At 38.8% G+C, this 27,471-nt stretch overlaps 1 protein-coding gene across 50 annotated transcripts in view; it reads right to left on the reverse strand.

Moving 5' to 3' along the window:
* PCM1 (pericentriolar material 1) overlaps positions 1–27,471 on the reverse strand; it is a 117,138-nt gene that overhangs the window by 41,415 nt on the left and 48,252 nt on the right. For 35 of the 50 annotated variants that reach the window (XM_070068464.1, XM_070068460.1, XM_070068463.1 and 32 more), the window contains 10 exons: positions 21,901–22,052; positions 21,627–21,756; positions 20,670–20,810; positions 20,000–20,190; positions 17,414–17,617; positions 15,548–15,767; positions 15,301–15,446; positions 14,670–14,860; positions 12,676–12,847; positions 11,361–11,719 (listed from right to left, as the gene is read on the reverse strand). In XM_070068464.1, the coding sequence (XP_069924565.1) occupies positions 11,361–11,719; positions 12,676–12,847; positions 14,670–14,860; positions 15,301–15,446; positions 15,548–15,767; positions 17,414–17,617; positions 20,000–20,190; positions 20,670–20,810; positions 21,627–21,756; positions 21,901–22,052 (1,906 nt within the window). The remainder of the gene's footprint in view (positions 1–11,360; positions 11,720–12,675; positions 12,848–14,669; positions 14,861–15,300; positions 15,447–15,547; positions 15,768–17,413; positions 17,618–19,999; positions 20,191–20,669; positions 20,811–21,626; positions 21,757–21,900; positions 22,053–27,471) is intronic. The other 15 variants (XM_070068462.1, XM_070068453.1, XM_070068465.1 and 12 more) reach the window with 1 other exon arrangement.

Here is a 27,471-nt window from a genome sequence, read left to right on the forward strand (position 1 = left end):
CTGGCTAGCAAGTTGTCCTTCCCATCAAGAGAGTATTTGTCTAGTCTGTAAAGCTGCAAAGGAAAATATTCTATCCCAGGCTGGAGTAGGAAGGACTAGTTCCTACTTCTTCAATAATAACAGCTCTTACCACTAGCAGCTGGAAGTGGCAAAACATGACTGCTCTTAGAGGTTGAGGGGAAAGTCAAAAACAGGAAGGGCTGCAAGGATCTCCTCCAACAAAGCTTCCTCCTGAACCAGGGAGCACTGATGTTTGTGCAGACACTGAAAGAGCCGGTAGAACCTAATGCTCTGCTACTTACAGCCTCCAGATCACAACAGCTGCTCTGCTTAATAATAACTAAGTTTGGGCCGGCGCCGCGGCTCACTAGGCTAATCCTCTGCCTTGCGGCGCTGGCACACCGGGTTCTAGTCCTGGTCAGGGCGCTGGATTCTGTCCCGGTTGCCCCTCTTCCAGGCCAGCTCTCTGCTGTGGCCAGGGAGTGCAGTGGAGGATGACCCAAGTGCTTGAGCCCTGCACCCCATGGGAGACCAGGATAAGTACTTGGCTCCTGCCATCGGATCAGTGCAGTGCGCCGGCCACAGCGCGCCAGCCGCGGCGGCCATTGGAGGGTGAACCAACGGCAAAGGAAGACTTTTCTCTCTGTCTCTCTCTCACTGTCCACTCTGCCTGTCCAAAAAAAAAAAAAAAACCAAACCAAACCAAACCAAACCAACAAAAAAAACTAAGTTCAAGTCTCAGGGAAGAGTTATGGAGAAAACAGCAGAGGAAACTACACAAATTGGAGGAACACATGGACCTACATAGAAGGCGAGGACATGTACAACTTTGGCCCCCAGAAGTTGAGAGCCTCCACACCAGTGTTGAGAGTGAGGTGAGACTGTAGCAGCCCAAGCCACTGGTGAACAGAATGACAGAATGCAAAAAGAGCCTAGAGGGAATCTGGCTGGGAGCCTGGTGGAGGATAGTGTTCCTGCCAAAGTAGAGGATGAGACTGAAGAAATGACAGAAAACACAAAGCAACGGCACTTTTCTCTCTCCCTGATCAAACTGCAAAGGCATCCTTTAATAAGCTGACAGGGAGCAGGCGCCATTCTGGACATAACAGCTACGCCAGCTCATGTCCATGACCACAAGCCAAGCAGAGACGACTGAGTCTGGTGGGAATAACAGACCGGGCTGGGTACTCAGGACTGTGGGAAGCTTGTGTGCTGGGACTGTGAAAACACTGAAGCTGTGTGGGAGGGTTCATGGTGAGGCTGGGACATTAGGCAGTCACTGTGGGAAGCACCTCACAATCAGAGCTTCCTGGTTAGCTGGTGAGTGACATTGCTGGGGAATCTGAGCTTATACTGAGGACTGCACAGATCCTTTGTGTGGTCTTTGTGGCTAAGCGAACAAAATAATATGATCACTGGGGCTAGCGCCCAGGCATTGGACTCCTTCAAGAGGGGCTCAGCTGAATCTACGCTGGCAGACAAGAAACCTCCCCTCTGATTAAAAAAAAAAAAAAAGGAGATTTACCGATAGAAACCTGGGTGTGTCACCTCAGACAAGCCACAGCCTCCACCCTGGAGCACTGGACAGAACTCCCTAGCCACACCCACTACACACCTCTAGGTATTCCCTGAAAGCAGATACTCTACTAATCCACTCAGACATAGTCCAAAGATAAAAGCCACCACAGCAAAAAAATCAAAGAAACAAATGAGTATCCCCACAAATGCTAAACAAATGCACCAATCCAAGAAACAAGAATAAGGAAGACAATATGACACCCCCAAAAGAAAATATCTCATACTAGATTGTGAGGATGAGACTGAAGAAATGCCAGAAATGGAATTGAAAAATTTGATGATTATTTAGAAATAACCAGAAGCAATGCTTGAGCTAAGGAAATCCATACATGACCTGAAAGAAAATTTCTCCCATGAAATTGAGATCTTAAAGAGAAATCAAAATGAAATCTTGGAAATAAAGAGTTCAAAAGGACAAATAAAAAATACAGTGGAAACCCTTAACAACAGAATTGGTGAAGCAGAAGAAAGACTATCTGACTTAGAAGACAAAGCACAGGAAAATATACGGTCAGACCAAACACAAGAAGAAATTAGAAAACTAAAACACACTGTTGGTAACCTACAGGATACTATCAAACGACCTAACATATGGGTTCCAGTCGTTCCTGAAGGCATGGAGAGAAGAATTAGAAGGCCTTTTCAGTGAAATAATAAGAAAATTTCCCTAATTTGGAGAAAGAAAGAGACATCCAAGTATAGGAAGCACATAGAATTCCTAATAGATATGAACAGAAAAGATCTTCATCACGGCACACTGTAATCAAGCTCTCCATAATAAAACAGAAAGATTATAAAATTTGCATGAGAGAAATGCCAGATTACTTTCAGAGGATCTCCAATTAGACTCACAGACTTCTCATCAGAAACACTATAGGCAAGAGAGAATGGTGCGATGTATTCAAAGTCTTAAGAGAAAGGAACTGTCAACCAGGATACTATACCCTGTAAAGCTCTCATTTATGAATGAAGGTGAAATAAAGACCTTCCATGACAAACAGAACTGAAAGAATTTGTCACCACCTGTCTAGCTCTGCAGAAGATGCTTAAGGATGTGCTGCACAGAAACACGGTCATCACTACGAAAGAAGGTAAAGGAAAGCTCCCAGTAAAAGTACAAAGGAAATCCAAAGTAAAAAATAGGAATATTTATGGAAAAATGGCAGGGCAAAGCTGTTACTTATCAATCGTCACCTTGAATGTAAATGGCCACAACTCTCCAGTTAAAAGACAGAGACTGGCTGAATGGATTAAAAATCATAACCCATCTATTTGCTTCTCACAAAAAAACACATCTCACCAACAAAGATGCATGTGGACTGAAAGTCCAAGAATGGAAAAAGATATTCTATGCTAACTGAAACAAACAAACAAAAAAGCTGCTGAAGCCTTCCTAATGTCAGACAAAATAGACTTTAACACAAAAATAAAAAGAATGAGAAATTACTACAAAGAGCTGTATGCCAACAAACGGGGAAACCTAGAAAAATGGATAGATTCCTGGACACATACAACCTACCTATATTGAGCCATGAAGACATAGAAAATCTAAACAGACCCATAACCAAGACAGAAATTGAATCAGTAATAAAGACCCTCCTAAAAATGAAAGGCCCAGGGCCAGATGGTTTCGCTGCTGAATTCTACCAGACATTTAAAGAACTAACTCCACTTCTTCTAGAGTTATTCAAAACAACTGAGAGGGAATTTTCCCAAATTCTTTCTATGAAGCCAGCATCACCTTAATTCCTAAACCTGAAAAAGATGCAACAGAGAAAGAAAACTGCAGACCAATTTCCCTGATGAACACAGACACAAAAACCCTCAACAAAATTCTAACCAATTGAATCCAACAACACATCAGAAAGATCATCCACCCAAACCAAGTGGGATTTATCCCTTGTATGCAGGGATGGTTCAACATCCACAAATCAATCAGTGTGACACATCACATTAACAAACTGCTGAACAGAAACCATATGATTATCTTGATACAGAGAAAACATCTGATAAAATCCAATGCCCTTTCATGATGAAAATGCTAAGCAAATTGGGTATAGAAGGAACATTCCTCAACACAATCAAAGCCCTTTATGACAAACCCATGGCCAGGGTTCTATTGAATGAGGGAAAGTTGGAAGCATTCCCACTGAGATCCAGAACCAGACAATGATGTTCACTCTTGTCATGGCTATTCAGCATAGTCCTGGAAGTTTTAGCCAGCATCATTAGGCAAGAAATAAAATCAAAGGGATTCAAATTGGGAAAGAGAAAGTCAAACTCTCCCTATTTGTAGTTGACATGACTATAAAGTAGCAGGATATAAAATCAATATATAATAATCAACAGCCTTTGTATACAAAGACAATGCCAAGGCTGAGAATGAATTTCTGAGATCAATCTCATTCATAATAGCTTCAAAACAGAATCAAATACCTTGGAACAAATTTAACCAAGAATGTCAAAGATCTGTACAATGAGAATTACAAAACATTAAAGAAAGAAACAGAAGACACAAAAGAATGAAAGAACCTTTATATTCATGGATTGGAAGAATCTACATCATCAAAATATCCTCCCAAAAGCAATTTACAGATTCAATGCGATACCAATCAAAATACCAAAAAAATTCTTCTCAGATCTAGTAAAAGTGATGCTGAAATTCACATGGAAACACAGGAGACCTCAAATAGCTAAAACAATCTTACACAACAAAAACAAAGCTGGAGGCATCACAATACCAGATTTCAAGACATACTACAAGTCAGTTATAATCAAAACAGCCTGTTACTGAAACTAAAACAGATGGATAGATCAATGGAACAGACTAGAAATGCCAGAAATAAATCCAATCAACTGCAACCAACTTATATTTGATCAAGGAGCTAAAACCAATCCCTGGAGCAAGGACAGTCACTTCAAGAAATTATATTGGGAAAACTGGATTTCCACATACAAAAGTATCAAGCAGGAACCCCTACCTTGCACCTTACACAAAAATCCATTCAAAATAGATGAAAGGCCTCAATCTATGACCTGCTACCATCAAATTATTAGAAAACATTGGAGAAATCCTGCAAGACATTGGCATAAGCAAAGAGTTCTTGGAACAGATCCCAGAGGCACAGGCAATCAAAGCCAAAATTAACAAATATGTTTACAACAAATTGAGAAGCTTCTGTACTGCAAAAGAAACACTCAGGAAAGTGAAGAGGCAACTGACAGAATGGGAGAAATTATTTACAAATCATGCAACTGATAAAAGATACATAAACAGAATATATAAAGTGATCAAAAACTCAACAACAGCAAAGCAAACAATCCAGTCAAGAAGTGGGCAAAGAGCTTAAGCAGATATTTCTCAAAAGAGGAAATCCAGAAAGCCTACAGACACATAAAAAATGCTCAGGATCATTAGCTATCCGGGAGATGCAAATCAAAACCACAATGAGGTTTCACCTCACCCTAGTAAGAATGGCTTTCGTACAGAAATCAACAAACAACAAATGGTGGCGAGGATGTGGGGAAAAAGGTACCCTAATCCACTGTTGGTGGGAATGTAAACTGGTAAACCATTACAGAAGTCACTTTGGAGATACCTCAAAAATGTGAATATAGACCTACCATATGACCCAGCCATCCCACTCCTGGGAATTTACCTAAGAGAAATGAAATCAGCAAATAAAAGAGTTATCTGCACCCCCATGTTTGCTGCAGCTCAATTCACAGCATATAAAATATGGAATCACCCTAAATGCCCACCAACTGAAGACTAGATAAAGAAATCTTAGATATGTACCCTATGGAATACTACACAGCAGTAAAAAAAAATTAATCTGGTCATTTGCAACAAAATGGATGAATCTGGAAAACATTATAGTGATATAAGCCAGTTCCAAAGAGACAAATACCATATATTCTTCCTGATCTGTGATAACTAACACAACACCTAAAAGGAAATCTGTAGAAGTGAAATTGACACTTTGAGAAGCAATGACTTGAACAGCCTTGTCTTGACTGTGGAAAAACATTTTTTTTTTTTTTAAACGGAGAGTGGGACTGGGAAAGGGAGAGGGAGGAGGAGGTCGGGTGGGAAGACGGATATGGTGGGAAAATCCCCGTATTCCTCAAGTTGTACTTATAAAATTTGTACTCATTAAATAAAGAGTTCCTTTGGGAAAAAAATAACAACTAAATTCCCAAGATATGATCTGTTTACTCTGTAATATCCTATCTGCATTCAAACCCTCCCTTTTTGTTTCTAAAGCCATCACTCAGGGTAGGACTTCATCAAAACAAATTTATATTGTTTTCTTCATTGGTCTCTCAGGGTGAAGTCTAGCCATCCCATTCATTCTACATGAAACTTACTAGAAACAGTCCTCTTAATTATTATTGATTTTCATGCAGAACAAGTCCAGCAATAAACAATATGATTGCCAAATATAAAATTTAAGATCACGTGACTGGTAGCACTATATTGCTCATTAAATTAATAGCACACAATACTGTAAAGACAAAAATTTAAAGTATGTCATTCTGACAAGAATATATAAATAAAATTAAGCTTTTAACTGCTGTTATTGAATCACATGAAAAGTGCTAAGTGAATTTTAATCAAAATTAAAATACATAATGTGGCATATAATCTTTGGGAAAACCCAACAGATACCTTAAAATAAGATATACACCCAGTCATCCTCCACAAAAGCTGAAACTGCAAAAGATGCATGCTGTAATTAAGATGCTATGAGGGAATAGCACTGTGGCTTAGCGGGTAAAGCTAGGACCTGCAATGCCAGCATACTGTATGGGCACGGGTTCGAATCCCAGCTGCTCCACTTCCGATCCAGCTCTCTGCTATGGCCCTGGAAGGCAGTAGAGGATTGCCCAGGTCCTTGGGTCCAGGACCCATGTGGGAGATCAGAGGAAGTTCCTGGCTCCTGGCTTTGGATTGGCTCAGCTCCAGCTGTTGGGGCCATTTGGGGAGTGAACCAATGGATAGAGGACCTTTCTCTCTCTCTGCCTTTTAAATAAAAATATACATATTTTAATTAAAAAAAAAATGCTATGAGAGGGGGCTGGCATTGTGGTGTAGTTGGTAAAGCCGCTGCCTGAAGTACCAGCATCCCACATGCATGCCGGTTCAAGTCCTGGCTGCTCCACTTCCAATCCAGCTCTCTTCTGTGGCCTGAGAAAGCAGTAGAAGATAGCCTAAGTGCTTGGGCCCCTGCACCTGCATTAGAAACTTGGATGCTCTGGCTCCTGACTTTTGATTAGCCCAGCTCTGGCCAGTGCAGCCATTTGAGGAGTGAAAAGTAGATGGAAGACCCCCCCCCCCACTGCCTCTCTATAATTCTGCATTTCAAATAAATGGATAAATCTTTAAAAAAATCACACAAAAAAAGATGCTATGAGAGGAGGGGCTGGTGTTGTGGTGTAGCAGAGAAAGCTGCCACCTGAGAGGCCAGCATCCCCTATGGGCACTGATTTCTGTCCCAGATGCTGTATTTCCTTTCTAGCTAATGGCCTGGGAAAAGCAGGGCCCAAGTGTCTGGGCCCCTGCCACTGATGTGGGAGACTTGGGTGAAGCTCCTGGCTTCTTGCTTCAGCCTGCAGCAATCTGAGGAGTGAACCAGTGGATGAAAGTTCTCTCTCTAACTCGGACTTTCAAAATATATAAATAAATCTCTAAAAAAACAAGATGAGAGGAAGAAAAAAAAACTTAATAGTTTTATATGCTTCCCAAACTAAAAATATCAAGGGATAAATTCTGTTTTCCCACCATGAGTGTCCAAAGAGTAAAGATTGAACTGCAGCTAAATCAATGTCTTTTACATAATTTTGTAAGTTCTTACTTCACATGCAATAAATATTTTTAATAAGTAATTTCTAAAAATTAAAATCAGTTACCACTGTGGGGAATTTAGAATTACATGAAGATTTAGCATATCACCTCTGAAAGACTGTCAAAATGTACAAAAAACATACACATAAATAGTTCTGTCTAGTAAATCTGGGACAGTATAACTAGTTGTAATATATATCTTAAGACAGCAACTGAAGTTACACTACACTGATCTATTTGTCATATCCTTTTCCTTTCCCAATTCCTCTCACCCTACTTTTCAATTCTACACTTCAATTATTGTTGCAACATGGAATGCTTTTCAACATTCTCCCCATGCACCTCCATTTACCACAACTGGTAGGGAGGAGAAAAATCCCTGTTCTAATAAATCTTCATTATTCCTTTACCTAAAGAGAACAAAAACCAGTGGTCGAGCTCAGTACTTATCAGTCTTTCATGTGCATATCTTCATATAAAACACTAAGAATTTTGTTAAAATGAATATTGAAGAAAATGGCATACTGAGATAAAGTATGACCTAAAATCTGCCTTTCTAATAAGCTCCCAGATGATGCCAGTGCTGTGTGTCCATGTCTCACATTTTGAATAGCAAGGATTCGGCTGACTAATTTGATTTTAACACACATTAATTTGCCTCTGGTATAAATAAGGATCTTTCAAAAAGTTTATGGAAAAATGAAAGTATGAGTTTATTTTGGGGCAAAAAATTTTGGGGCAAAAAGACTTCATAGTGTGTATATATATATATATGAAAAATGTCTATTATGAAAAAATTATGCATGGATTTCAAAATTTGCAGTAAAACAAATTCATACTTCAAACTTCGTTCTTCATAACTTTTTGAAGTACCCTGACACAGTCTGATTTTGCTATCAAGTCTTTTATTTTGGTGTGTGCACCTTAAAGTGGGGCCCTTATTAACACAGGGTCTTGAATATCTGGTGAACAAATGTGGACATATGTTTTTAACAGGTATTTTTATACCTAAATAAGAAGAAAGCACAAAGATTAAAATGTCAGTCTTTGCCATGAAGTAAAAAAACTGAATTATATATAAGGAATAGTAATTTCCCAGAATAAAGGTGTTTCAAAAATATGCAAATATATACCAATATTTCCAGGCTTTGGAAGATATGGCCACTAACTGACCAAAGCCGCTTTTTTTATAGAAAGCTTTTATTTAATAAATATGTTTCATAAGCACAACTTTGAGATTATAGAGTTGACCAAAGCCTTCTAAAACCTTGCTACTCAAAGTGTAGTCCACAAATGTAGGCTCTCAGATCCCTTTTAGGCCATGTGAATCAGAATCTGTACTTTAACACGATTTTCAAGGAAATGTACATGAAATATTAAAGTTTAAGAAGCATTACCCTAGCACACTTAAGTTATCTAGTTGAATGAGAGAATACTTTAAGACAAAATGTTAGTTTGTCTTCACTTATGTAACAAAAATCTTTCTTTTTTTTTATTTTAAAATCACTTTTGTGGGGGCAAGCACAAATGTATGAAAAGTTTTATGGCTACCCAAAGGGGCTGTCTCAAAATGACTAATAAACACTTAAATGTTCTGAATTGGCACCAAGAGTAATCCTGGAGAAAGTGTAGCAGTTGTCTGAATGGTTTCATATCACTGATTTATTTACTAAATAAATAAGCTCCTCCCAAACCTTTAAAACAGGATAACTATCTTAAGCATCCTTGATGATATGTGTGCTGAGAAAAAATGTCATCATCCCTGTACAAATTTGCTTATTTAACTATCAGATTCTTCACATGTGGATAGGGAATAGGAATCAAGGACTTAACAAATTCTTGAAATGAAAAAAATTAGCAAGCATCCTTTTCAAGGATTCATTACCCAAAAATGGTTAAGATGAATGCTGCCATTACAAGTTTAATTTTTACTACAAGATTTACTAGGGCCCTACTATACCCATATGTATTGTAATGGCATTGGAATGTAGCAGAGATTTTATCAAGTTTTATCACAGGCCTAAATACTCTATTTTTCTTTTTTTAAGATGTATTTTATTTATTTGAAAGGTAAGTTACAGAGAGAGAGGGAGAGGGCTTCCATCTGCTGGTTCACTCCCCAAAGGGAGTGCAAAGGACAGGGCTGGACCAACCGACCAGGAGCCAGGAGCTTCATCTGGGTCTCCTATGTGGATGCACGGGCCCAGGCTTGGGTCATCTTCCAATGTTTTCCCAGGTGCATTAGCAGGAAGATGGATCAGAAGTGGAAGAGCAGGGACGCTAACCAGTTCCCATATGGGACGCCTGCATGACAGGCAATGGCTTTAACCACTATGCCACAAGGCCAGTCCCTAATATTAGGCACTAAAGTACCAGCTCAGAGCAACCTCTTTAGGCCACAGCCAAAAAAATCTATCTCTTGCTAACTTAACAGGTATTCATCAGCTGTAATGTTCCAAAATTAGCTAGTAAAACCATTTTAAACCAGTACTAGACTTCAGTATGTTTACCATAAGTCAGGAAACCTATTTTTAAAAAGAGAGGTATGGGGTCTAGCATTGTGATGTAGCAGGTAAGGCTGCCACCTGTGATGCCAGCATCCCATATGGCACTGGTTTGAGTTCTAGCCGCTCTATTTCCAATCGAGCTCCCTGCTACCATGCCTGGGAAAGCAGCACAAGATGCTTCAAGTGCTTGGACCCGTCACCACATGGGAGACCAGTAAGAAGCTCCTGGCTCCAGCCGCAGCAGCCATTTGGGAAGTGAACCAGTGGATGAAAGATCCCCCTCTCTTTCTCTTCTGTAACTCTGCCTTTCAAATAAATAAATCTTTTTTTTAAAGGTATACAATTAACACTACAAAGAGAACTTTAATATGACACTCAATGACAAGATTCAATAAAATGTGGCTTTAGTTACTAAAGGACTAAAAGCAAACCTGTTTTAAAAATGGTTTCATGGGGCCGGCGCTGTGGTGTAGTGGGTAAAGCTGCTGCTTGTAGTGCCAGCATCCCATATGGGTGCCAGTTTGAGTCCTGACTGCTCCACTTCCTATCCAGCTCTCTGCTACAGCCTGGGAAAGCAGTGGAAGATGGCCCAAGTCCTTGGGTCCCTGCAACCACATGGGAGACCCGGGAGAAGCTCCTGGCTCCTGGCTTTGGATCGGTGCAGCTCTAGCCATTGCATCCAACTGGGCAGTGAACCAGTGGACGGAAGGCCTCTCTCTCTCTGCCTTTTATTCTGTGTAACTCTGCCTTTCAAATAAATAAATAAATCTTTACCAAAAAAAAAAAAAAGGGGGTTTCACATGATATTCAAATGTTGTACATATTTAGAAGTCCATATATTTTTAAATCAACCATCCAAGAAGCTAACGAGAAATTAAGACTAAAGAGATGGATGCAGGGCAGCATTGTGGTGTAGCAGGTACTGCCACCAGAGCCACCAGCATGCCATATGGGCACCTGTTTGTGTCCAAGCTGCTCCACTATGACCTAACTTTCTGCTAATGGCCTTGGAAAAGCAGTGGGAGACCCATAAGAAGCTCCTGGCAACTGGATTGGGTGGCAGCCATCAGAGGAGTAAACCAACGATGGACGATCTCCATCCTGTAACTGACTTTCAAATAAAATAAATAAATAAACAAATAAAAAAATTAGATGTAGTACCTGATCTAATATTAAAAGAAAGAATATTAAGACTTGGGAATTTTGGCAATTTTTCAGCAACCTAAAAAATTAAGATAACATCTGAGCTCATAGTAATCACATATACCGGAAACAAGAAACTTTTAAGAAGTGCAAAAAAAAAAGGAATGCCATGTTTTAAAATGTTTACATTCAAAAAAATTGTAAAATTAACCAAAAATGCTTTTGATAGGCCTAGAAAAGTGCTAACCCATCTATCCATACTGAAATTAAATACTAATACTTACCAATATTTTTAACTCTGCTTTTCAGCTGAGTAGAATTCCTCTTCTTACTCTTTGACTTGGGAGTTTTATCTTTAGATGCCAGGCTGGCCTGTGCAGACGCTTTTCTCGTTTTGAATGTCTTGGTTACTGTTGTTGGATCTACTGGATCAGGCATACTGCTAAAGCTTTCTAATGACTCTTCATCAAACTGGCGTCTTCTCCTGTTTGTATCCAATTGATTTTTGCGGTTACTATTCGTAGTTTTCTCTACAGATACTGCAAATCCAGTCTTGATAAACGGTTTTTCCACTTCCCCTTCTTGGTCATATAACCATGGTGTCCTACTGTTTTCCATCTCCTCTTCAGACTGTTTTTGATTCCTTGTTAAAATAAGTTTTTTAAAATTATAGATTTCTCAATTTACTAAAAACTCCAGATAGAGTTTACTGAGTAGATTTAGGGGAATAAAACTGTCAATACCTCAAAAAATATATTTACAAAAATATGCATTAAATATGCAAATAGTACACAGGTTAATACCACAAATTACTTTAAACTTTAACGTTGGATTATTCTAAGTCAATTTTTTATTGGCAAAAGTTACAAATCAAAGTTCTAAAACTCAAGATGAAAAGGGTGGGAAAAAAAAAGGAGGGGGCTGGCGCTGTGGCATAGTAGACTAAGCCTCTGCCTGCGGTGCTAACATCCTGTATGGGCACCAGTTCGTGTTCTGGATGCTTCTCTTTCGATCCAGCTCTCTGCTTATGGCCTAGAAAAGCAGCAGAAGATGGCCCAAGTGCTTGGGCCTCTGCACCCATGTGGGAGACCAGAAGAAGCTTCTGGCGCTTGGCTTCAGTTTGGCCCAGCTCTGTCTATCATGGCCTTTTGGGGAGTGAACCAGCGGATGGAAGACCTTTCTCTCTGTCTCTGTCTCTCTCTCTCCCTCTCTCTCTGTTGTTCTACCTCTCAAATATATAAAATCTTTAAAAAAAAAAAAAAAAAGGAGGATGGAACACACAAGTTAAAAGAAGAGCTAGAAAAGAGCTGTAGTAGAGGAATTGGCAACATGCAATATTCTGTATCACCTAAAGCAATTCAAACAGAACCAGAATTTGTGAAATTCTGACCATTCTAACAGTAATTTAATACTCCACTTGCTAAGTAGAATTTAGTTCTATTGGTTCAGTGCAATATCCCAAATTTTATCTGCTCAATACTGGCACCCCTTAATATTTACTAAGTATTCATTATTCATCTTAGTCTGGGAGAAAACAGGCAAAGTTAAATAGTTCTGTAAGATTTCTTAGAACAATGAATTATGTTCACAATCAAGTACCTTTGTTTTTCTGCTCCAATGGAAGAACTGCTTTCAAAAGGTTTTGGAAAAGCCATATATTCTGTTTTCCCTGCAGGATTCTGGGCTAACGGTTGCTGCTGTTCAGTAGGTGTAGAAATATTCTGAGGGAAATCTCCAAAATTAGAAGGAAATAAAGGGCTGAAATTCATACCTAATAAATAAAAACAGTGGGTAAGAGAACAATAAAAGAGTATCTTTAGACTTAAAATGAAATACAGTTTTAATTAAATATGCCTTTCAAATCCACCAAAATAAATTGTTCAATATTCATTTATTTAATCACTCTTTACCACTCTATTTTCAGCACCAACAATACAGAGATGTCTAATGATCTCTACCCCATTAAGAATTAAAAGTCAGAAATGACATTCAGCAAATTAATATTGGATGCTAGACTACTGTAGGCAATTTAACTGTTAGTTAACTTGAAACAATGTTATGAAATTGATCTCAAGTCTGCATAACTCCAAAGCTTATGTTCTTTCCATTTCAATTAGGGAAAGTAGAACATAATTAAATACTTAACAAATAGTGCTACCTATCAAGAAGTATTTGCAATGGACTACAAACAACTTGGGGAGAAAGAAATCAGGAAGGATTCACAAAACAACCAGTTTATGAAGCACAGTCAATATAAGTTTGGCATGGATACAAAGCGTGTAACAGTGGAAGAGAATACTATATGCAATTTCTTATTACTTAAAGTCTACTCAAATAATATTTGCTGCCAATATAAAGAACTAAAAAACTTCTTAAATTCTTTAATGCCAGTGACTTAAAAATTCTGTTAATGGGCAGGTGCTGTGGTGAAGCAGGTAAAGCTGCTGCCTGCGACACCAACCGCCCATATGGGTGCCAGACTGAGTCCCAGCTGCTCCTCTTCTGATGCGGCTCCCTGCTAATGTCCCTGGGAAAGCAGCAGAGAAAGTGCTTGGGCCCTTGCAACTATGTGGGAAACCCAAAAGCTCCTGGCTCCTGCCTTCAGGCTGGCCAGCTTTGGTCATTGAGGCCATTTGGGGAGTGAACCAAGGGCTGAAAGAGCTCTCTCTCTCTCTCTCTCTTTCCCCCTCTCTCTGTAATTCTGACTTCAAGTAAATCTTAAAAACAAAACCAAAAAAAAACAAAAAACAAAAAACAAAAAAAAACAAAAAAAAAAAAACACTATTAAGAAATCACACTGTGCGAGGCAAGCATTTATTTGGGGCAGGAGTTAAAGATGCCACTTCAAACACCTACATCCCATAGTGGAGTGCATTGGTTTGAGTCCTGGCTCTGCTTCTGATCTGATTCCAGCTTCTTGTTAATGCTCACCCTGGGAGGCAGCAGGTAGTGGTTCAAGCAGTTGGGTGCCTATTACCCATGTGGGAAACCCAGACTGAGTTCCTGGCTCCTGGGTTAGGTCTGGCCTTCCCAGCTGTTGTGGACATTTGGGGCATTTCTCTCTCTGTTCCTATCTCTCTCTTCCAATATAATTTTTTAATAAATAAATTATACTCAGGTATAGATACTCATATTTACAAATCTCCCCAACTTTTTTCTCTTCCTATATATCCTGATAAATACCTTCAACTCCTCCTCCTTCATGACTCACTTCATATAACTGTCACTTAACTTATTCACTCTACTTCTACCATCTTTTCAATTATTTCTCTCTTTATGCCTACTGCCAATATCTTATGTCAGATCCAGCTCTCTGCTATGGCCTAGGAAAGCAGTAGAAGACAGTCAACCGCTTGGGCTTCCACATGAGACCCAAAGAAGCTCCTGGCTCTGGACTGGCTCAGCTCAGGCCATTGCAAACATTTGGGGAATAAACCAGTAGATGTACTACCTCTCTCTCTCTCTCTCTCTCTCTCTACCTCTACCTTTCTCTGTAACTCTTTCAAATAAATAAAACAAATCTTAAAAAAATAAACAAATTATACTCTCAATTTGCATTTATTTATTTTCCCTTTAGGGTTTTAGTTACCTACCTGGTGCAAATGATGAAAAGTTAGTAAACCCAGGTAGATTAAACAGATTTACAGGCTGTGCTGGAAAGCTGAAAGGACAAAATAAACTAGGAGAAGGAGGGTGTGGCACACTATTGCCCCTATCCTTGCTTCCACGTTTTTCTGGATGCTGATTTTGTTGGCGCATAAGTTCATTTAGCATTTGTTTCAACCTACAAAATGTAAGCAGTCAATAATTTAAATAGCAGTTATATTACCATCTATAAAATGTACACTCGGACAAAATTTAAATATGAAATTATTTAATAGCATGCAGAACAGACTGACCACTTTAATACACTACAATAAATATTCACTTGCTCTGTAGGCTTAATTTAATAACCTAGCCTTTGAAATAAAAACTGTTAACATTTCTGTCAGATAATCAGTATGAGGAACTATCTGCTTATTTATAGATTAATTTATTGTGGTGTAATTTACATGCAATTCATGCAAGTAAGTATATAATTAGATAAAAATTTTTTCAAGTCAAATCCATAGTATTACAAGAGAACATCAGGCAAATCACTGCTTATAAAATTTTTAGATGATAGTGAATATTTGAGTATTAGCATTTACTATACAGTCTCAATACTTTAAAGAAAGAGATTACCTTTGAACATTATTCTGTTGCCACGTTAGTTGAGTATAGCACTGGTTTAACTGGTGCATTATAAGGTGTACTTGAGGAGATGCAACATTGCTGGGCATAACACTGTAAGGACCTGTCAGAAGAGTTTGTAGCAGACAAGACAGAGTCTATTGAAAGAAAAATTTGGGTAACAGTTACTGATGACTGGAGAAAAAATTGTATTGCTTCAAAGATGAAGATAAAATTTTATTTTCCTAAGAAATCTTACCTGCTGGTCTTGCATCAAAGTCTGACAAATATTAACACTGAAGTCAAGTTGTTTCTTTAGTTGATTAATTTGTTCTTGCCATTGTTCTTTCTCTTCTACATAAGAGAGCTCTGACACCCAACGAAGATTTTCTTGTCTTTGTGTACTGATATTCTGTTGCCTTGTCTTGGCTAAAGGACGATAATTTCCATCTGTTGAAAAAGGGCGATTGTTCTTCCATCTAACACAAGATTAAAAGCATTAAGTCACTATATGTAATAAATTAGTTTTTAAAATACAACAATAAACCCTGATATACCCTGGTCTATGAGTCAGTAGTTCTCTTTTAAGTTCAAAGGATTTAAACAGTATGATAAATAGAGGGAGGAAAATTCTAGATTTCTAACCTTGGACAACTATTACTTTTCTTTTTTTTTAATGATTTATTTATTTATTTGAAAAAAGTTACACAGAGAGAGGAGATGCAGGGAAAGAGAAAGAGAAATAGAAAGGGAGGGGGGGGTCTTCCATCCACTGGTTTACTACCCAATTGGCCTCAGTGGCTGGAGCTGAACCAATCCGAAGCCAGGAGCCACAAGCTTCTTCTGTGTCTCCCACTTGGGTAAAGGGGCCCAAGGACTTGGGCCATCTTCTACTGCTTTTCCAGGCCACAGCAGAGAGCTGGATTGGAAGTGGAGCAGCTGGGACTTGAACCAGGGACCATATAGGATGCTGGCACTGCAGGCAGGTGGCTTTATCTGCTATGCCACAACATTGGCCCCTATCGCTTTTCATTTACATTTTTATTCAACAGCTCACACAATTCTGTATTCTGAAAAATTACTGTATCACAAGTACTTTTCCATTTTTCCTTTTTTTTAGGTTTAGCCACATTCCATTCCATTATTAAGCAGAACTATTTACTTAACCAAATTTCATTGATAAAATTTCCCTTTTCACAGATCTTTTTTCACTATCTACAATTTTTCACTTTTGCTTAATGCACAAAACATGAGTAAAGATGAGCACATAAAAGTATTAATCTTGATCCAGTCTAGCTGAGATCTGCAGCAACACCCTTGTGGTAAATTAAAAATGTATGTAGTCTTTATCCCTGGCTCATGGCACAGAGCTCCTAAACCCTAGGGATCTTGCCAGTGATAGGGTAGGGTCATTTGTTATTCCTGACAGACCCCTTGCAACCACACTTCAGGCTATGCTAATGAGATGACTCTTGGAGGAACCCAGCTGGCTTCACAATGGAATATGGTGATCACCAGAAAAACCAGTAAGGTTATTTGAGGGTTAGAACTTTGAGATCCATCTCCCTGACCTGCAGAGAAGAGAGAGGGGCCCCAGACTGAATCCTATCACCAATGGCTAATGATCTATCAATCATGTCTGTAAAGACACTGCCCTAAAAACCTCTAAACAACAAAGCTCAGAGAGCTTTTAGGCTGATGAACACATCTCCGCTGGAAGAGTAGTGTGACCAAAGAGGGCATGAAGCTTTGAACACAGGCCCACCTCATACACTGCCCTACGCACATCTTCCATTTTGCTGTTCCTCAGTTGGGTCCTTTACAATAAAAAAGTATATCAGGTGTTACCTTGACTTGTTTTAGTGAATTATCAAACCCAAAGAAAAGTAATGGGAACTCCCAAATCTGTAGCCAAGTCAAACATAAGTAAGGGTACCAGGACCTGAAACTGGCATCCTAAGTGGAGGCAATCCATAAAGACTAAGTCTCTTTACTTGTGGGGTGTGAACTACCTATGAATACTGTTATAAATGAATTGAAACGTAGGACACTTGGATTGGAGAACTGTAGAATTGCTTGGTTCAGAAAGACAAATCAAGCAAAAAATTTTAACACTGAAACTAACCTATTCTTAGTTTCCTTTATATTATAGGTGTTACGATTGACACTGTTAGGAGGATATATAGCAAAGTTATCATTGGAACTGGCATCTTGTTCTTCTTCCTCCTCCTCTTCATCCGTGCGAACAATTCCTTCAGAAAGGTACCCATCTTCATCTCCTTCTTCATCTAGTGCACACTGGGTAGAACCTCCCCAAGTTGCCATTGTTCTAGTGATTAAGAGACATAAAACAGATGTCATTCTGGAGATGAACTAAATACTTTGCCACTTACTAAAGCCAGACATTGTAGCAACCATGAAAGGGTACTTCAAAAAGTTTGTGGAAAATAGAATAAAACCATAAGTCTACTCTGATGCAAAAAAAAAAAATTCTGAAATCCATGAATGTGAGGGATCCTCTTAAAACATGAAAGGGGCTGGCGCTGTGGTGCAGTGGGTTAAAGCCCCAGCCTGCAGTGCTGGCATCCCATATGGACACCGGTTCGAGTCCTGGATGCTCCTCTTCTGATTCAGCTCTCTGCTGTGGCCTGAGAAAGCAGTGGAAGATGGCTCCTAGCTTCGGATCAGCTCAGCTCTGGCCATTGTGGTCATTTGGGAAGTGAACCAGCGGAATGGAAGACCTCTCTCTCTCTGGCTCTATGTAACTTTCAAATAAAATAATTCTTAAAAACACCAAAAAACTCATGAAAAATGATTGGGCTGGCGCTGTGGCATAGCGGGTAAAGCCTCCACCTGCAGTGCTGGCATCCCACATGGACGCCAGTTCAAGCCCCGGCTGCTCCACTTCCAATCCAGCTTTCTGCTATGGCCTGGGAAAGCAGTGGAAGATAGCCCAAGTCCTTGGGCCCCTGCACCCGCGTGGGAAGATCCGGAGGAAGCTTGTGGCTCCTGGCTTCTGACTGGCACAGCTCCAGCCACTGAGGCCAATTGGGGAGTGAACAAGTGAATGGAAGACCCTCCTCTCTCTGCCTCTCCTCTCTCTGTGTAACTCTGACTTTCAAATAAATAAATAAATCTTTAAAAAAAAAAGCTCATGATAAATGAACATTTTGAAATAATTATGCATGGATTTCAACTTATTAGCATCAAAATAAACTCATCCTTAATTCAAGTTTCAACAAACTTTTTGAGGTATTCTCGAATATGTACATGTGTATATAAAATTTCATGTATTCACAGTAACTATAAAATGAGTGGTAATCACTCTATTGTTGTTATAGAATGTTTAATTTGCCTTCCACAAACCAATTCTTCAAATTAATACAGTTATCTATCTCGGAGAACATTTCTCCTAAAATAAAACCCTTCGACTTTCAACATTTTCGTGAAGCAACGTTTTTTTCTAGATCAATGCTATCCAAAAGAATTTCCTGCAATAGTGATAACGATCTACAACAGTTACAGTAGACATTAGGCATACATGGCTACTGAGCACTTACAATATGGCTGATAATGACTAGGAAAATGAAACATTTATTTCATTTGATGTTATTCTAAAAAGACACCTAAACTGAGTGGCTGCCATAATGGAAACTACAACTCCAGACTCAAAGTTCTGAACCCAGAGCCCTATAAAATAACAGATGTGTCAGGGGGTTGCATTGTGGCACAGTGGCTTAAGCCAGTGCTTGAGGCCAGTATCCTATATCAGAGTGCTACTCTGATTCAGATCCTGCTTCTTGCTCATGTGCTTAGGAAAGCAGTATGTGGGCTCTTGCTTCCCATGTGGGAGACCTAAATGGAGTTTCTGGCTACGGGCTTTGGTCTGGTCCAGACCTGGCTGTTTTGGCCCTTTGGGGAGTTAGCCAGCAAATGAAGATTTCTTTCTCTTTCTCTCCCTCTGCCACTCTGCCTTTCAAATTTAAAAAAATAAAAAAGAAACTCATCCCTCTTTCAAAAAGATGTGTAGTACTCAGAACAGACTAAAATGTTAATTTGATCAATAAGATCCACACTGAAATTCCAATAGAAACAGTTCTTCTAAGAGGCAGAAAATGAGGCTTGATATAATGTTCTAAAAATACCATCTGAGGATATGAAAAGTTAAAGCTGCGTTATTTTAGATTTCAGCATTTTAGATCTGAATATTGCTTTATAGCTAAGTAAGTGATCTGACAGATGAACAACTGTTTCAAAAATAATCTAAATACAAAAATTTCAAAGCAAAAACTGTTTTATACAATAAAATGTTTTAGAAGTCTTAGAAACCATACAAACAGTACAGAAATACTTTAACTAGAAAAAGGCTTATTTCTGGTCTGACAGGAAAACAATATAAAATATTAAGCTGCTTCTTTTAATAAGATTACAATTTAACTAAAAAAGTAAGGCTATAAATACGAGAAAATCTGTATCACCATTTGGTCAGGGACCATAGTAATTTAAAAGAATACAAAAAGCTGTTGCTATGAGAAGTTAGAACAGACAGTGGCTGGATTCAGTTATATTGGGTCACAAAGGTGTTATTTAAAACACCAGCCTCACTGAAATAGATCTGAATATTGTATAAAGGGAAGAGAAGCAGCCTTGCCCACATGTCTTAGGTAGGTGATGTTAAAAAAATAAAAAAAGATGTAAACAACTTTCTTACTTCTCTGTTCTGCTTTGCTGAGGAGTACACACATTCTCTGATCCATCACTTTTCAATGACACAGCCACTGGAGATGCAGTTTCAGCCAGACCTTGCCTTCTCTGATGTTCAGCCATCAGAGCTTCAAGCTGTTTTCTTCTCTGTCGCAGCTCTTCCCTTAACATTTCATGTCTTCGCATTTCTGACCACAACTATTTTTGAAAAACTCAGAGTCAAGTAAATACTTGAATTTGCTATAGTCTTAAATAACAGGCTAATAATATTCAGTACCCACAAAGTTTTATCTCATTTTAACCTTTTTATACTAAGATGTCAATGAATGTTGAAATAATATTTTGTAGTGAATAAGAAAGAATTAAGCATTCACTAATTCTTACTGAATATAACTAGCATGCAAATATACTCAGTTCTATTTTTTATCAGATTTAAATAAAATGCCATGTCTTTCTAACTGAAGTGATTACTATTTGCTGCCCTTTCTATATAATTCTATCAAGTATATGCTAATAAATACTATCACCATTTAGAAAAACATAATATATTTTTAAGAAAAAAAAATGGTTCCTCCCACATCTAAAAGATACAATACAGACTATCATTTAAAAACACATTTCATAGATTTTCAGTTTCCTTTCTTACAATGTAACTTAAGATCAATACAAGAGCATACCTCATTATCTCCTACTGAAGAATCTTCAGGCTCAAAAACAGATTTGCTGGTACTGGTCTCATTTTCATTAACAGTTGGGGTTGAAGTAACAGCTGGCATGTATTTTTTTGTGGGACAATTACCCACACTAGCAGCTGACACCTAAAAACAATGGTTTAAAAACTATTATGATGTATGTAAGCACTTAATATTCAAACTATACCTAATTATCTTCCTTAGATAATTTATGATAGCTTAAAGGCATCAATATGTAATTAGGACAATAAAATATGGAAATGCAGGTCTATGAATACAAAGTTCAAGCCATAAGGTTTTAAAAGTGTTAGTCAGTCATACTCATATCCTCAATCTATGGCTATTCTCAATCTATGGCCAGCTAATTCAAGAAGAAAGGGGGCCAGCGCTACAGTGTAGCAGGTTAAGCCACCACCTGTGACACTGGCATCCCACATGGGTGCCTGTTTGTGTCCCGGCTGCTCAATTCCCAATCCAGCTCCCTGCTTATGGCATGGGAAAAGCAGCAGAAGATGGTGCAGGAGCCCAAGGACTTGGGCCATCTTCTACTGCTTTCCCAGGCCATAGCAGAGAGCTGGATCAGAAGTGGAGCAGCCAGGACTTGAACCGGCGCCCATATGGGATGCCGGCACTGCAGGTGGAAGCTTTACCCACTACACGACAGCGCCAGCCCCAGTAAATAAAATCTTAAAAAAAAAAAAAGAAAAAAAGAAAAAAGTGAAAGACTGAAAATAATGAGTCAATTCCTATGTGTAATATTTGCTAGTGGAAATGTGCAAGTATATCCCCAAAACCATTTCCTTAGCTCATCTGCTTTATCAGCTATAAAACAGTAGATACAAATTTGTCACCACAGTCCTAGAAAAAGACACAGTAATTTCAGATGACATTAAGTTTGAAACATCTTTGTCCAACAAATTGAAAAATAAATCTTATACTTACCTGCAGGTCAGGACATGCCTTTTGTAATGCTTGAATTTTTTCTTGAATCTCAATCAGTTTCTTTCTTTCTTCCTGCAACTGTTTTAGTTCTCTCTGTTGCTGCTGCAGTTTAGCCTCATAAAATTTCTCCCTATAATAAAGTTGACATTGTATTTGTAGCCTTCAATAAAATTTGATGACATCATGAAACACAACATAACATAGTACCTAGCTAAATATCATTATTACATGCAGTAATTTTTTTTATTAAATGAAGGCCAAAAGCTTAACATACCTGGCCTTTTCATTTACTACAGTATCTTTCTGTGTTTTACTGGCATTTCCTCTGGTGTTATTGGAATTTTGCTTGCTGTCGTCTTCTGCTGGGTAGAAATCATCCAAGTTTGAAGTATTGGCAGAGATAACTCCTTGGGCTGCTTCATCCTCCTAAAACAACATCATTATATTAAAACCATCTGGATTATCCAATCTACATCTTAATAAAGAAATAACACAAGAATGTAGAATTTAAATCACATAAAAATATTAAAGCAGTAAAGAAAGTACATGATTTCTGCAGAAAACTGAAGTTCAACTTCTACTCATGGCAAGAAATGAAGGTACTGAAACTAAAATGAACACATTTAAATTCTGAGTTGTCAATTAATAACAACAAAAATTAAGTTGTCATTTCTAATCTTGAACAGATGCTGAGCTCTGAAATACTATCTTCCTGAAAAATATAAGGAAGCTAAATGTACTACTAGAGCACAAAACTCTTAATATTGAATAAATTTCCTATGATATAATTTTTGTATTAATAATGAGTACCAATCCTCATTTGCTTTGCATATAATTTTCCTGTTTTCTTACTTTGATCTTTGGTTTTGTCAAACAAGTACCAACACCTACAATACAAAAGATACTAAGACTATTACCATCTCAAAACATCTGTCATGACTACAGGAAAAACAAGCAAAGTTCCTATTTTACTACAGTAGATCCATATCATCTCTTGAAATCAGTGTAATTATTAAAGTGGAGGGGCAGGGTTGGGGAAGAACCCTGTATTTTCTTGAAAATATTTAGCTCTATAGACATATTTATTCATGGCTTCTCTGAAGATCTTAGATGTTACTTTAACATTCAGAAATATCATTGAAATTAAAACCATGAAGAGTTAGAGGTATCTCTTAATTACACAACTGTCCAATAAATTTAAAATTTTTAGAAATGCTCTCATTTTGGTCTTTGCATTAACTTAATACATCATTGGAATGGACAGAAGGATTAGAAGGAAACTGTGTTACAACTCAAGCAAATAAAAAATCATATTATGAAGTATTTTCATACAACAAGAAAGTTTGAGAAATAAATAACAAAAGTGCCTGGAGTTTCAGATGGTAATAAGAACGTGCTTGAACAATCAAAATGATTTAAACTCTAGTACTAAAAAAAAGTTGAAAAAGTGATTGACTAAAGTATTTCTATTTCACACACAACACCTCAGACTATGGAACCAAATGAAGTGTATGCATGGAGACTTAGAAAATATGTGAGACTTACTACATCCTTATTTTGGTTGTCCGGGGTAACCTAATCAGGAAAGGTAATATCATTTTATATAATTATTTTAAAACTATATAACTGTTCAGACCTTCTTTTGGTCTGTTGAAACCAAGATAAAATAATGGTACAAAAAAAGAGAACGCTACAACTTAAGTAAAAATCATGACTCTTAAAAATAAAAATTTGGGGGGCCGGCACTATGGCGCAGTGGGTTAATGCCCTGGCCTGAAGCGCCGGCATCCCATATAGGCGCTGGTTTGAGACCTGGCTGCTCCACTTCCGATCCAGCTCTCTGCTATGGCCTGGGAAAGCAGCAAATGACCCAAAGTCCTTGCACCCTCGTGGGAGACCTGGAAGAAGCTCCTGGCTTCTGGCTTCAGATGGACGTAGCTCCGGCCGTTGCAGCCAACTGGGGAGTGAACCATCGGATGGAAGAGTTCTCTCTCTTTCTCTCTCTCTACCTCTCCTCTCTCTGTGTAACTCTGACTTGCAAATAGATGAATCAATCTTTTTAAAAAAATAAAATAAAAATTTGGAGTGTTGAATCATTCCTCTAAGAGCACTCTTTCAGGAGGCAGCCATCAATCCCTCTGGTCTGCATTTTCCTCAATTCCCACATTTCCTGTCTTAGAACAGTTCCTAAAGCAAAAGAGCTCCATTCAATATACGCCTTCAAGTAGGCTAATTCATCCATAAACAACTAAGTTATTTATCATTTCTAATCTATCATTCCCACTTTGGGCAGTAAATCTGAAGAAAAGATTCAAATGACACACAAGACATTAGTTAACAAGTAACATGATGTTGAAAGGTAATAGAACTATTATTTGCTTTAGAAACTACTTTAGGGGCTGGCATTGTGGCATAGAGAGTTGGGCCACCACCTATGATGCTGGCATCTCATGAGGGCTAGTTCAAGTTCCAGCTGCTCCACTTCCAATCCAGCTCCCTGCTAATGTGCCTGGGAAAAGCAGAGGAAGATGGTCCAAATACTTGGGTTCCTGTCACCCATGTGAGAGATCCAGATGGAGTTCCAGGCATTTGGCTTCAGCCTGGCCCTGCCCAATTCATTACAGACACTTGGGGAGTGAACTACCAGATGGAAGTTCTCTCTCTGTAACACTCCCTCTCAAATAAATAAGTAAATCTTAAAGACAAAAAAGTTGTTGCAGTTTTCTCAAATGTCCAGTCATGATCAAAGTTCAAAAGAAAAAAAAAAAAACTGGAAAACAAAATTTTCTTTCAACTGATCCTGTTCTCCATCAGGTAGTCAATGTTACCTGATTAAGTATCCCTCCAGATATGCTTTGACTATATAAGCAAAAATATACACACCTGAGCAACTAGATCTCTATATGTCTGTCTGTATACATATAAACATATATGTTTATATACCTTCCTTACCTCAACAGCTCTTCTAATAGTGAAAATTTAGAAAAAGCCCAAAGCCAATCCTAGTAATTGTTAAATATACAATAGTATATCAACAAAATAAAATATAATTGAAGATATGAAGATTTTATATGCCACTGATTAGGGTGTCGATGAATACAATCATTTTGGACATAAACAAAATAATGTCCATTAAAACGAAAATGTACTGGGGTGGGCATGTATCCCAGCTAATTAAGATGTCTGCATTTAACATTAGAGTACCTGGGTTCAAAACCTGACTCTAGCTCCAGGCTTCAGCTTTCTGCTAATCCTGGGGAGGTAGCAGTGATGGCCCAGGTGATTGGGTTCCTTCCTCCCATGTGGGAGACCTAGTTTGAGTTCCCAGCCCCTAGCTTAAGCCCCAGCCCATCTGGAGTTGTTACAGGCATTTAGGTTATGAACCACTGGATGGGAGTTGTCTCTTAAGCTAATTAATTAATTTAAAAAGTTAAAATATATATAAACTCTTACATAGTAATTCTACTTCTTTATATCTACTTTTTTTTTTTAAATTTTTTGACAGGCAGAGTGGACAGTGAGAGAGTGAGAGAGAGAGAGAGAGACAGAGACAAAGAGAAAGGTCTTCCTTTGCCGTTGGTTCACCCTCTAATGGCCAGTGCAGCCAGTGCAGTGCGGCCAGCACATTGCACTGATCGGAAGCCAGGAGCCAGGTGCTTCTCTTGGTCTCCCATGCGGGTGCATGGCCCAAGCACTTGGGCCATCCTCCACTGCGCTCCCGGGCCACAGCAGAGAGCTGGCCTGGAAGAGGGGCAACCGGGACAGAATCCGGCGCCCCAACTGGGACTAGAACCCGGTGTGCCGGTGCCACAGGTGGAGGATTAGCCTATTGAGCCGCGGCACCAGCCTATATCTATTCTTGAAAAACACAAATACACAGAGGCTTGTGCAAGAATGTTCATTATAGTACTCTTTCTAAACAGTGAAAAATCAGAAATGATAAAAGTATACATCAATGGGATTCTAAATGATTTTTTTTTAAAGATTTATTCATTTATTTGAAAGGCAGAGTTAGAGTGAGAGACAGACAGACAGACACAGAGAGCGATCTTCCAGCTACTTGTTACTCCCCAAATGGTCACAACAGCCAGAGCAGGACCAATCTGAAGCCAGTAACCAGGAGCCATCTCTGGGTTGCCCATTTGGGTACAGGGGTCCAAGTACTTGGGCCATCTTCTGCTGCTTTGCCAGGCACATTAGCAGGGAGCTGGATTGGAAGTGGAGCAGCCAAGACTCAAACCAGCAGCCATATGGGATACTGGTGCAGAAGATAGCAGCTTTACCCACTATGTCACAGTGTCAGCCCCCCAGGATACAAGTTTAAGGTCCACTATAAATAATACTTGGGGTATCCAACGGCAAAAAGGAAGACCTTTCTCTCTGTCTCTCTCTCTCACTGTCCACTCTGCTTGTCAAAAAAAAAAAAAAAAAAAAAAAAAAACACACACACAAATAAACACAAAACAGAACCATATACTTTTAAATAGGTACCTCCTGATATAAAAGCACACCACACACCTATCAAAATAAAATTTGTAGCGGAAGCCGAGCCGCAGGAGCTGCAGGGTCTGCGTGCCAGTGCGGGAAGGGGAGTGGATGTGACACAGACGACCAGCGGGGAGAGCAGGGACGCCCAGGGCTCCGAGTCCAAACATCGGCGCTGGAAGGGGAGGTGAGCTCAGTAACCCGAAACACTGGCAGGGAAACGGCGGTCAGAATCTAGAGGGGAGCGGGCTTGAGGCGGGAAAGTTCACCAGACTGACTACAGGAGAGAAGGAAAAAAAAAAAAGGGTGGGGGGGTACTGGTACAGAAGAGTTTCTCCACAACCTTGCAAAGGAAAGCAAGAGACAAAGAGCAGGCCCCACTCTGGATATACATAACAAAAGGGGAGAGCTAAGGAACTGAGGGGCTACAATTCAGTAGCCTAGGCAACCCAGTGGGAGTCCGCAGGAGAAACTGAGCCTGCACAGACTCTTTGGGTAGAAGCCAGAGATCGGAAGCTAAATACCATCAATTCTGCTCAGCCGTGTGGTATTACTTACCTCCTGAATAAAAAAATAAAATAAATAAATAAATAAAAAGAGAGAGATTTACCACGCAAAACCTGAGGGTGTCACCATTGCACACCTGTAACCTGGAAGAACCAAGCAGAGCTCTCAGGCCACACCCATCTCAAGCCTCCAAGGCTCATCCAACAGCAGACAGTCCACTTAACACAGACATAGTAAAAAAAAAAAAAAAAAAAAAAAAAAAAAAAAAAAAAAAAAAAACTCACAGTGAGGGAAGGGAAGAAGAATTAACAATGCCAAGCAACAAACACAAAAATCCAGGGAACAAGATCAACAATGACACTATGATGCCTCCAAATACACAAAACACCCCAAGCCAAGATTATGAAGATGATGAGATAGAAGAAATGCAAGATACGGATTTCAACAAATTTATGATAAGAACATTTAGAAGTTTTCAAAAGCAAATCCTTGAACTACAGAAATCCTTATTGGACAGGATTGAAAATCTCTCTCGTGAAAATGAAATTTTAAGGAATAATCAAAATGAAACGCAGAAACTAGTAGAACAGGAAAGTGTGATAGTGAAGAGAAATCAAAATGAAATGAAGAGCTCAATAGATCAAATGACAAACACATTAGAAAGTCTAAAAAACAGAGTCAGTGAAACAGAATAGAGAATATCAGACTTAGAAGGCAGAGAACAGGAAAACATACAGTCAAACCAAAGAAAAGAAGAGGAAATTAGAAATCTAAAAAATATTGTTGGGAATCTAAAGGATACTATTAAAAAAAAAAAACAACATTCGAGTTCTAGGAGTTCCTGAAGGCATGG

This window comes from Oryctolagus cuniculus, chromosome 2, assembly GCF_964237555.1.
Source record: "Oryctolagus cuniculus chromosome 2, mOryCun1.1, whole genome shotgun sequence".
In the NCBI taxonomy this organism is placed as follows: Eukaryota; Metazoa; Chordata; class Mammalia; order Lagomorpha; family Leporidae; genus Oryctolagus; species Oryctolagus cuniculus.